Genomic DNA, 12,975 nt, shown 5'->3' with positions numbered 1-12,975 from the left:
ATTTCAATGGGAGCTTTTAAGTGTAGAATCACTTTTGATAATAATACAAAGGTTTCATTTTCTCACTTGGCTACTATAACAATGACCCAACCTCCAATATTTAAATGATTTTTATATAATACTGGATACATTGGAAAAATGTCTTGGAAAATTATGTAGAATTGGTATGTACAACACATCTACATGGAGAAGTATGCATTTTTTATTTTCTTCATAATAAACTTAAAAAGCAGGAAGTTAGTTCTCCACTATTCTATCAAAAACCCCCACTTCTGAATTCATATTAACTATTCGAGTAAATTTCATTCTAGGAACTTTATTGCTTTCTCCAGCTTTCCAAATTCAAAGTGCTTGCAATTGCACATTAAACTACATATAAATCTTGTTTACATATTTAAAGGAATGGTTCCTCTAATTATGTGTCCTGGAAACTATTATCTTTGATTAAGGATCTATGGCATTTACCGTGGCAAGGAGGCTTGCCTAGAATAGACCAGAATGAAAATGTTCTCATAACTGTCCCAAAACACTGATGGGGAAGAAATTATTTTTATCTATCTATCTATCTATCTATCTATCTATCTATCTATCTATCTATCTATCTATCTATCCATCCATCCATCCATCCATCTATCTATCTTTCATTCATTGATTCATTTATTGGGGTTAATGTGCCTTTATCCTCTTCTCTTTTTTCTAAATCCTTAATGTCTAAACTCCAACTGATTATTGGGACTTTGGTTATTCTTTGCACCCAAATTGTTGTCATTTTATTCCTATCCTCTCTTAAAAGAACATAATTCTTTTCAATAACATGCTGGTATTTTTAAGAAATGGTAGTTAAATTATTGTTTCTTATTTCTTTTGATTTTCTGACCTTCCCATGATATACACTTAAATATTTTGACAATCAATGAGGTGATAAGAAGTTTTGTTGAGATTTGTTAGGTAATTGGGTTTTGAAATCTAAAGAAAACAAGGGAGGCATATAAATCGTCAAATGTTATGATACCTGATTTTATTAGAAATCTAGCCGTTCCTTCCAAATATTCACAATGTTTGAAGTTCTAGTGCCAACTAAATTATTTTTAAAAAGAAAAAGATGGAGTAGTGCTTCTTTGCTTTACTGAAACAAAGAGAAGATTCTAGATAAAGAAGGAATATCATTTTCATTTTTCCTTCGTACATAATATATTGTTACACTCATGACCAGGAAAGTCAATGGTGACAAGGTCAGCCAACGAATAGGCAAAGCAAATAAGTCAGCCAATGAGAGCTAAACACATTTGAGTCTGTGCAGAGAATCGAAACTGAAACCAGAAGGCTGGACAAGGCTCAGCCCACTCTGTACTCTTGTCTCTCCCTGAACTCTGAACTAGAAGTTGCTTGTATTTGGTTTATAACTGCTATTGCATTGAAGAAATAATCTTCTTGTGGTATTTTGTGTGTGTATGTGTGTGTGTGTGTGTATGTATGTATGTATGTATGTATGTATGCATGTGTATACACACACACACATATACATATACATATACTTGTTTTCATAGATTTTCATGGGTACAGGTATGAAGGTCTTGGCATATTCGGGTTTCTTCCATGTAAGTCATCTTCCCGTGTAACTTGTCATCTTCAGGTTGGTGCTTTTGTCCTTGTATTCACCCTAGCACAAGGACAAAAGCACCAGCCTGAAGATGACGAGTGGGACTTCATTGAAACGTCACCAGAAATCTCTGAAACGTACACAGGAACAAACCTGAATATGCCAAGACCTTCATATACATATACAAACAAACAACATGCATGCATGCATACATAAAATAAAATAAAATAAAAGGCGAAAGATTTATATGATCTGAAGAGAAACTTGGCAAACGTTAATGGGCTAAACGCTCCTAAAAAAAGAAACAAATTCCTTAATAAATTAATTAAAAACAACTTAGATATTATTGCCCTATAGGAGGTTCATATCAAAGAAAAATTTAAACACCTTCTAAAAAAAGAAAAATTAGGCAATTTATTTGCTTCACTAGCACACAAAAAAAGAGGAGTAATTTTTTACATAAATATAAATATCAAGGCAAGTCTCAAATATAAAGATATAGAAGGAAGAATACTAATTGTAGAAATCCAAAAAAATCAAGAGGCAATAACCTTAGTAAACGTGTACGCTCCCAATGAAGCTCAAGAAAATTTTTATAAAAAATTACATAACAAAGTTAGGGAATTCTCAAATGAAAATTTATGTTTGATTTGAGATTTCAATGGAATAATTAGCAGAGAATATGACTACAAAAATGGAGACTACAAAAACAAAAGAAAAAAAATCTTACCGAAAGCCTTTTTTGAAATAATTAAATAATTTAAGCTAAAAAATGCCTGGAGAGAGAGGAATCCCCAAGCAAAAAAATTTACATACTATTCAAATAGTCAAAAATCTTAATCAAGCCTAGACATGTTCTGGACCACAATAGAAATAAATGCTCAAATAGCTAATATAGAGATAGAAACCAATCTAGCTTTGTACCACAACACTTTAAAACTAGTCTGGAAAGGCAAAAAGCTGCTAACTAGATGGGCATGCAAAAAGTCAATTCTAAAACAAGAATCTTTTTAAACAAAAACTAGGAAAAGAACTAAAATTTTACTTTCAAGAAAACATTAAAGAACATACTAGCCTCCAAAACGTATGAGATACATTAAAAGCAGTAACTAGAGGTATAGCAATATCCTATATGGCCAAAGAATATAAAAAGAAGAACATAGAAATGGAAAAATTGGAAGACAATTACAAGAAAATTGAAGGTGAACTCCAAAAATAGCCTCAAAATTCTGAATTAAAGCATCATATAAATAAACATAAATTAAATTTGATTGAAAATGATAAATTAGCTCAACAGATTAAAAACAGTAAACAATACTATTTTGATAATGCAAATAAACCCAGCAAATGGCTAGCAAATAAGCTTAAATGTCAAAAGGAAAAAAAATGATTAATTGCCTTAAAGTGGAGAGATCTGCCCTGATTTGGGGGGAAAAACAGATTGCAAATGATTTTTATACTAAATTATATGAAAACCAAGACTCAAATGATGAGGCTCAAGATTTAATGATACAGGATATATTTACACAAGCAAATCTCCCAAAAATCCCTACAGAAACAAAAACGATATTAAATAAAAAGATTACTATGACAGAATTAGAAGAATCAATTAAAAGGCTAAAGAATAACAAGGCACCTGGCCCAGATGGCCTCCCTAACGAATTGTATAAAGTTCTTCCAAAAGAAGCGGTAGAATCTCTTCTAGAGCTTTATAATGAAGTTCTGGAGGAAGGGAAAATTCCATCTTCATGAAAAGATGCCAATCTAGCGCTAATAGCAAAAAAAGACACTGACCCAACCAATATTGCTAACTATCATCCCATCTCCCTTCTAAATGTGGACTACAAAATCTTTAGTTCTATCCTTGCTAACAGACTTAAAATCTATTTAAATCAATTTATCCATTCAGATCAAAATGGATTTCTCCCAGGCAGACAATTAAAAAACAATATAAGAATTATCCTAAATATTTTGGAATATTATGAACTGCACAGTGAAAAACAAATAGCCCTAATTTTTTTTAGATGCACAGAAGGCGTTTGACAATGTTTATTGGAAATTTATGGTGAAACAATTAGAATACATGGACTTCGGTATAAAATTTATAAATGCAATCAAAGCAATTTATTCAGAACAATACGCCCATATTATAATAAATGATGACGCTTCAACAAAAAATAATATTCAAAAAGGCATAAGACAAGGTTGTCCACTATCGCCCCTTTTTTTTCTGGAAAAAAATTGGGACGTGGATTGATGAAATACTAGCGATAAACCTAGAAAAAAATCCACAATGCTTCCTATTAGGGATTATCCACCAACAGTTTAATCAAAATTACATTGATCTGATTATTCATATTACCATTGCAGCAAGACTAGCTTTTGCCCAAATGTGGAAAAAAGAAGAAATCCCACAAGAAGAGTTAGTATTAGAAAAAATAACTCAATGCACAGAAATGTCTAAATTGACCTTCAAAATCAAAGACAAAGAAGACGCATAATTTTATGATTGTTGGAATTTACTCTACCACTGGTTAGAAAATAGAAAAAATTCTAGCTAAGTACACTACAAACACTTAAATATGTAAAACAAAAAAATATACCTGATGAAAGCTAACAGAGCAAATAAGATAAAGTTATGAATTATTAAGTCAGACTATCATCTGATTTCTATGATAGTACCAAAGAGTACCATATACTGTGTATAAAATCATCCAATGTCCTGCCAATGTGTTCATTGCACTTTTCATGTTATGTGAATAGATGTGAATATGGATTAATTCAAATTCTACACATATTAAAACAACAACAGTAAACTTTCAAAAGATTCACAGGAGACTCTCATCACAGACTCCACAAAGCAAAACTTTGGAGAGTGGTTTCTAGTTCTAGTAAGTTAGAGCTTACTAATAGACACAAAATTAGCATATGGTCCTGATGAATTTGAGCAAATGTAATATGAAACAATGGGGATAAAAATAAAAATGGCACAAGAGGTCATTTAATCTTTAATATTAAAAGCATTTTCTCAACTATTTATGTACAGCTGTAAGCTTTTTTTCCACTCTGAGATTCACAAACTAGAATAGAATGATCAGAAGAATCTTCCCTGGTATTCACGGGAGATGTTTGGAAAAGAATTAGTCTAGCTGCATGCACTTATATGCTTAAAGAAAGATATTAAAGCCACTATTGAATTCAGGAAAATATTCCAAGTACAGTGGTACCTCAGTTCTCGACCTCAATTTGTTCTGGAAGTGTGGTCGAGAACCCATTTGGTCGAGAACCAAAACATGGGAGATAGGAAACTATCAGCATAATTGATCTCGATGCCCATGGGCCCTCAGCTGTTTGGCGGCCCATGTGGCCATTGGTGCCGCCGCTGCCGCTGATTTCGCTACTGCCGGGCCTCTCAGCTGTCTGTCAGCCCAGGTGTCTTCTGTCAGCCACTGCTGCCCAGATTGTGCCTCCTGCCACCAAGCTGCCACCAAGCTGCCTCCGCTCCAGCCTCTGCCGTACCACCTGCGCCCTTTGGCTGGACTCATCTCATCTTGGGTGTTCGAGTTCCAAATCTTTGTTTGGATTTCAGAAGAAAGGTTTCTCGAATTTCCTGGTCAAATACTGATTTTTTTCGAACTGAGAAGCGTTTGAAAACCAAGGTACCACTGTAATCTGATACTGATTCTGAATCATTGGAAAATACACATTTCTACAACTATTTGTTTGATGTCCTAAATCATAAGCACCTTGCATTGATCTTATTTTAGTGATTGATTATGTGCCATCGTCATTTTTTGCTCCTGGTAACCACAGAGATATATTTTAATATCTTCTTGCAATAGAACAGATAGATAGGAATATAATATGGTTTGATCAATGGAGCAGCAGAAAGAGAAATACAAGGCATCTGGATTATAACAAGGAAGAAAAGTAAGTACTTCTATTGAAATGTAAAACATGTATTTTTTTTAGATTCTAAGTTTCCTTTCCCTGCTATGTGTCTAGTAATAAATTCTTATTTGCCAAAAGTTGTCTTACTGCTATCTATGTATGAAACTAATCTATTCATAAAGGTTCCAGTGTTTATTTTAATGGATTAAGGCAATTTGTGGATTTATTCAATAGCACATACATTAATATTTAAAATGAAAGGGTGATTATCCCCATAGAAGGGAGTTTATAGATGGGCATAAACCGGCTTCCTTCTTTCTACTTTTTACCCTTTCTTTGCAACTAATCTTCAATTTTAAAATAAAAAAATGCTTCTTAAGTTTGAATAGACAAAAGAAATTGGTTTTGTTCCTACAGCTTTTCTGACAGGCCATGATACCAGAGAAAACTAAGTGTTGATATAGTCAGCCCAAGAAGTCCTAGAAGAGAAGTCCCTATTTTCAGAGGCCAGCATTCCTGGAACCACATTAAGCATTAAAGAAACAAAGAAAGAAATACCTGAACCAGGGGTGGATTGCTTCCAGTGTAAACTGTTCTTAGAATGAATAGCACCGTTGGCTGGATGCTACACCAACCCACCTGGGACGCTTCTGCACAGAAGCCCTGCGCGCATGTGTGAGTGGATGCAGGAAATGGTAATAACGCGGTATAGAAGTCACTACTGCCCTGAACACTAGGGGCATTTTTTAAAAAAGGATGGTAATTGGTAAGACACAGAGAAAAAAAGTTTTTAAAGTCCTGCCTTCATTTACCTCTAACGTCAATATTTTTATTTTTCCAGGGACTGTTAATTAAAAATTAGACCAATAATTATCAGACTGAAAAAACAGACTGCTAACAGAACAGGATTAACTCACAATTTGATCAGAATGTAGCACTAGCTTCCCAAAATATTTTGGTGATGGAAGAATGTGTAAGAAATAGCATGTTTCTATCTTTTGAATCAGAAACCAATAGATAAATAGAGAAGGACAGATCTTTTTAAAAAGATGATAGATCTTCTGTATAGATAGCCCTCCACATATCAAATTTCCATTGTAAATCAGTGTAGTTGTAAAATGAGTGATCAGGTGATCAAGGCCAATTTTATGATAAATTTTACTAACTTATTAAATAAATCAACCGTTCCCCATTAACTTTGATTGTTGGAAGCCAATAGAGAAGGTTTAAAATTGTGATCACATAACCTCAAGACATAGCCATTGTAAATGTGAGCCAGTTGCAAAGCACTCTGATTTTGATCATGTACCTACAAGTGATGTGACGGCCACAACTTTGAAGATTTGTTGTGAATCATTTTTAGTAAGACTGTTGCATATGTTTACCATCATTGAATGAATAGTTAGTCACAAGTCAAATTTGTATTCAGTGCTATTACAGACTATTTAAGTGAAGCTAACTAATATTTAAGTGAAACTACTGTACTAATATTGTGAGGCCTGAGTTTAATCAAATGAATCTTACATTCAACAGGAATCACTTTAATGTTTTTGTTTTTATGTCAGTTAGATATGGTCAGTTTGACCATTTATTCATCTTTAATTTCAACATTACTTCAATTTTGTGGCAATTGTTTTGCTATTTAATTCCCAAATGTTTTCTCTTTACCTGGTTCTGCTCTGCTATCACTCTCCCTTTTGGTTAGCAAAATGCATCAGGAAAATTAAATGAATTGTGTCTGTTGCTGATCAGCTATAATGCCTTAGGCTGTGAGCAGATGCCACTCTGATATCTGAGGGTAATGCCTCAAGTTTGTCTAATTAAATTACTATTTTTCTGCCTCATTGCTTTAAAAGACAAGAGAATCTTGTCCTTATTGTTCGGTGGGCTGAAAGACTACTCATTTTCTTGAAGGCTGAATTCAGAATGGCTAGGATACATAATGATTGTTTTTTGTAATATTAATCTTATTATTTGTTTATTTAATTATTTGTGAGTACTGGGTTTTTGAAGATCAGTTCCTTTATTCCTCAGATATTCCAGCTCACCAATGTTTTTTTTAATTTGCTTCTCATTTCAAATCACGATAGATTTTTTTGTAAACCATATGTCTCTCAATATGACAATACTTTCCACTGTGATCCAATTATTGTACAACTACCTGATTATATGAAGGTATAAAAGTAACTTCAGGGCATCAACAGATTTTGTTGACAAGAAAGTCCTGTTTAATATCTATTTCTAGCTTGCTTCTATTTTGTAACAAAAAGTGACAAAAGACAATTGAACTAAAATCCTTTTTGTTAAAGCTGGTAGGCCCCTATTGCTGTTTTCTTAATTATTGTTTGAAAAATGACTGTGTTCTGTGTAAGATTCTACAACCCGCAAAAAGTGTTTGTACAGAAATACTAATGATCTTAACATGGTATATATTCAATTCGTGGGCAGTGTTCCCTCTAATTTTTTTTTGGGGGGGGCGGAAAAATATAGTGTCTGAGCGGCAGTCCCTTCGGGACTGGGCGGCACAGAAATAATAAATAAATAATAAACAAACAAACAAACAAATAAATAAAAACCCACCCTGTTTTGCCCCAGAGAATTTCAAAATAAAATACTGTACTGTGTGTCTATAACAGTGAGCTCATAATAGGGCAACTCTATCAATATCAAAATGCCACTTAAATAGTTGAGCTAGTTTCAAACTAGGTTTTGATTTTCTTTCTCTCTTCCTTACTCCCATTCTTTTTCTTTCTCTTTTCCTTCCTCTTTTTTTTCTATCTGTTTCTCTCTCTTCCTCTCTCTTTCCTTCCCTCTCACTCTTTCCCTCTCGGCTTCTGGGCAGGTTTGGAAAACTCTGAGTTGATGATGATTTTTAAGTGAGCGATTGCTCACTGCTCAGCTTAGAGGGAACTATGTTCGTGGGTGCAAGTTTTTACCTTTGTGGCAATCCTTCATTTGCTGAAATTAGTTCATTATTGTAGGTTAGAAATTTGCTAACTACCATCCTGGTCATGACTCACTATGAGGAAAACAGAACCCTCACAGAATTTTTTTTTTAAAGTTTAAACCTGAGGCGTTAGAAGTCAATTAGTAAAACAAGAGTAATTTTATAGTATGCTTGGTCCTTTTTGGTCTAGATGGAAATCAAGAAAAAGCATGTGCTATTTCCTAGCAATCTTGTTACCCTTTGTTACTCCTTTATTATGAAATATTGGATACAAGAGTGAAATATACATGACCAAGATTCTTGTAAAAATACGAACATAGTAGACAATAGTGAAAGCTGTAGTAACAATGCCAACCTGCAGGCTGGCAAAAATATGTTTTGTTTTATTTATTGCTTTTCTTTTCTTTTCTTGTGTACTGTGTGTATTGTTTTATTGTTTTCTTTTCTTTGCATTGTATTTGTCTTGTTTCAGTGTAAATAATTAATAAAAATTATTTTAATTTTTTTTAAAAAAAGAAGTCAATTAGTAAAACAAGAGTAAGTTTATAGTATGCATGGTCCTTTTTGGTCTAGATGGAAATCAAGAAAAAGCAGTCAGGCAAATCATTTTCAATGTTTTTTGATCCATTAATTGCTATTTCAGCTGATCTAGCGTTTAGATTATTGTCTTTATTTTGTAGCAGGTTTCCCTCCCCACAATAATTTAAGGTGAATCTGCTTCCTATTAACTTAAATCCATTATTCTTTGTCCTGTATTCTGAAATGAAAGAAAACCTATGTTATACTTTCCATGTGACACATGTTCAAATATTACAACAATTCTATCGTAGCCTCTATCTAGTCCTCTGACTAAACACAGCTATAGTTACTTCACACTCATTTATAGAACTCAGGTCCTAGCTCCTTGGTTATCTTCATTGGTTTTACTGGAAACACTCCTAATTTTTCTAAATATTTCTTCCAGTGTGGTATCTAGAATTAGAACCAATATGAATACAGTACACATACAATATATGCAGATTTATATTGCATTGCGTACCCAAGATCTTTAATATTTTGCTATGTCATTAACTTTACTAGGAAATATAGATCAACATGAAGCATAGGATTTAACATTTCTATGTTAATATTAATTACCTGTAATTGCTATTGTTTTATTTGCCTTATTTGTATAAATTGTAGTTTATACCACAAACATGATTTTGTTATACAAACATTGTTCTAATCTGGTTACGCTTAGTGAAAAGATAAATAATCATAGGAAGAAAACATATAAATTATTTTTCCTTCCATTCCAGAATTCTTATATTAAATTTCATATAAGTATACTTTAAAACAATTATATGATAAATAGCAGCACAGTGAAATGTAATTAATATTCAAGCAAAATGGTTACTCATAAATAAAAAGGGTAGAATGTAATTCCATACAAACTCATTCATTTATAAAAGATATGTATTATTTTTACTCCAGTTACTGCTTCAATTATATTTTATTGGAATTAGTGGAGGAAAAAGCAAGCTATGAGAAAATTTAGCTTAGTTGCGTAAAATTTGCTAATTTGTTTATATTTAATGCAAGAAGCTATAGATGAACATCAATGTGTAAATTCAAACTGTTTTCAATCCAAAGTGACCAGCCCAAGAGCTAATGTTTCATTTTTAAGAGCTTTGTGTGCAAACGCTCTATATAAAGTTTAAAACCCTTCCAAAATAATCAAACAGACTGATTGCCAAATAGCTGGCTCATATATTAAGTAATGTTTGAATTATTAATGAAATGGTTCAAAATTTTATATATACCTATAGAATGCTACCTCCTATCCCCACATTTTCAGCAAGAGAAACCTCAAAAGAGGTGGAAAAATGTATAGTATTTAATTCACTGAACTGAATTTAAACCAACTGCAAAAATGTATGCAGGATATTTTTTTTCAAAGAATTCTAACGCTTATGCATAGGCGATATTTGTAGATTTCTGCTTGTAAGCATCATCGGGATTTATAGAGACAAATGGGAGCTGGTTTTCAGTATAGTAGAATTTATTTTAGGCATGCTTTTTGATGGACTGCTTGTCTTTGCTATAACATAGATTCAGCTCTAAGAAAATGTTTTAAGAAACAGGAAAAATGTTTTAAGCAGGTTCTCTCCAACAGTACCATTTATTGTAGAACATACAAATAATAGCAATAGCATTTAGACTTATATATGCTTTACGGTCCTCTTTAAGCGGTTTACAAGGAGTAAGCATATTGCCCCCAACAAACTCATTTTACCAACCTTGGAAGGATGGAAGGATGAGTCAACCTTGGGCCAACTGAGATTTGATCTGCCAAAGTTCTGGCAGCCAGTGATCAGTAGAAGTAGCTTTCAGTCCTGCACTCTAACTACTGCACCACCGAGGCTCTATTAATTATACTTAAAGATAATTACAGCATATATATAGAAAGCTGTACAGTAGTTTTAAACTTAAAGGAGTTCAGTTAAACACAACTAAAAAAGAAAAATGAATCTCCTGGTATGAGCAGATTCCCATGACTATAATAGGCTCAGATTGCTATTCTATGGGTTTCCTTAACTTTAACTATCTAATCAATACAAAAATGCTTCCTTGATGCTAGAAACTGCCAAGTTAATTGAATGACTAAATCACAATATGAAGTAGGCATGGTGATCATAAAATGAAAGCAAGAAAACTCAGCATGCCATGCTGGTTCAAAGTGTGATAGCCAGTGGTTCACATAGAAAGCATATACAGATGCAAAAGGGAGAGAGAGAGAGAGAGAGATAGATAGAGAGAGAGAGAGAGAGAGAGAGAGAGAGAGAGAGAGAGAGAGAGAGAGAGAGGCCTATTTTTTTTCCTAATACATGCCAGCAACAACTTTGTAAAGTGGAGGTCCTATGAACCAAAACAAATCCTTCATACAGCCTTTCTTTTCCAAGCAAATTTTAATAAGTTTGTCCATCTCAGTGGATGGTCCAGAGGAAATGGCTGTCATTGAACATGCACAGTCAAGCCACACTTAGCAGATTAATAATCACCTTGGATCTACTGCACCGCTCCTTCAAAAAAGAATAGAAAGGGAGTTTTTGGAAGCAACTCACACATTTCATAGCTTGTAATAAAAACAGCAGACAAGCAACATCATAACACATGAACTGCATATGTATCAGTGGCCATGTACAAACATACACATACCCAACATACACAATTTGAATATAATGCGCTTCTAATGAAGTATTCCAGTTTGAAAAATGCAAATATGCAATGTTAACAAAACTGTGTACATATTTGTACACCATTGAACATCTCAGGGAGTGGAAGTATCATTAACTGAGGAAAAACTACCTTCTTTTTTGTAGCTAAGTGAAATGACTTGCTCAGGTAATACAAGTTGGCCTGAATAAACCAAAAATTACATTATTATTGGAATGATTATTTACTAATTATACTTTCAGTCAAAGAATATTGGGAAGTGTAATTTAGTTAAAATTTGTACATTTTGTTATAAATGACTTTTTCTTTCCCAGATTGGCAGAGTTACAAATCCCAAACTTTTCTGAGAGAAAGAATGAATTTATAAACAACTATGGATATGACAATCTGTATTGAGAACTCAGGACTTAAAATTGGTTTTTATATATTTAAACATCCATATATTTATCATCATGGTAAATAAATATCTAAAAGTTCTGCATGTTTCCAGCTAATAATAAGTAAATCACAATTCATTATTCCATCAAATGGCTGAAGGAGAATATACATACATCACAACCACACAACATATAATCAGAATAAGATCCCTATGCAGAGAAGAACCTCTCCGTTAGACATATATAAAAAATTCCATGAAAAGAGGAAAAACTTCTAAACTGCCTCACTCTTTCCATCCCTAAATGAGCATAAAGTATACACCAATAAAATGCTAAATATTTAAACAAAAGATAATAGCAATAATAAACCTTCCCCAATAAAGGCAATGTAGAGATCTTAGAAACATACCTCCTTTTGATTGTTAGCATCGCTCCCAAAAGGATAATTACAAACATCAGAAGACCAGCTATAACTCCAGCCATTTTCACCGTATTATCAACCTGTTTTTCTGGTTCCACCACATTAGAATTCTGTGTAGAAGCTCCTTAAGAAGTTGTAGAAAAGGAGAAAATAGAAGCATTGTTGAAAAATCCCTGGGAAATCGGATTTCAACAACTATTACTGTTCAAATGCAACAAAAAGCCAAATCTGTATTTGGCCAAAATAGAAAGAGAAATATATCTTTGCCTCAAACATAACAAAAATAGTTTCTCTCTTCCAACAGTATTCTCTGTGATATAACAGACTAAATGGCAAACACCCATTTCAGTAAATTTATCATGCATTACCACATAATGCAATTTTGTATTCCATCCTTTTTTTAAAAAAATATGTTTATGTTTATTAATTTATTTGTAATTTTTATTGGCTACTGATCTTACCACAGGGTAATTCTGAGAAGTTTATAATCATAAATATCTATCTATCTACATTAAAAAAAAAT

General features: G+C 33.0%; 1 protein-coding gene across 2 annotated transcripts in view; it reads right to left on the bottom strand.

The window, feature by feature from the left end:
- Nucleotides 1-12,975, bottom strand: part of PTPRT (protein tyrosine phosphatase receptor type T) — a 678,043-nt gene that overhangs the window by 129,415 nt on the left and 535,653 nt on the right. For both annotated transcript variants that reach the window (XM_070744761.1, XM_070744762.1), the window contains exon 15: nucleotides 12,441-12,576. In XM_070744761.1, the coding sequence (XP_070600862.1) occupies nucleotides 12,441-12,576 (136 nt within the window). The remainder of the gene's footprint in view (nucleotides 1-12,440; nucleotides 12,577-12,975) is intronic.

The sequence above is a fragment of the Erythrolamprus reginae genome, chromosome 3, assembly GCF_031021105.1.
Source record: "Erythrolamprus reginae isolate rEryReg1 chromosome 3, rEryReg1.hap1, whole genome shotgun sequence".
Lineage (NCBI taxonomy): Eukaryota > Metazoa > Chordata > Lepidosauria > Squamata > Dipsadidae > Erythrolamprus > Erythrolamprus reginae.
The sequence above is the reverse complement of the archived record's forward strand: the minus strand, read 5'-3'. Positions and strand labels throughout refer to the sequence as shown.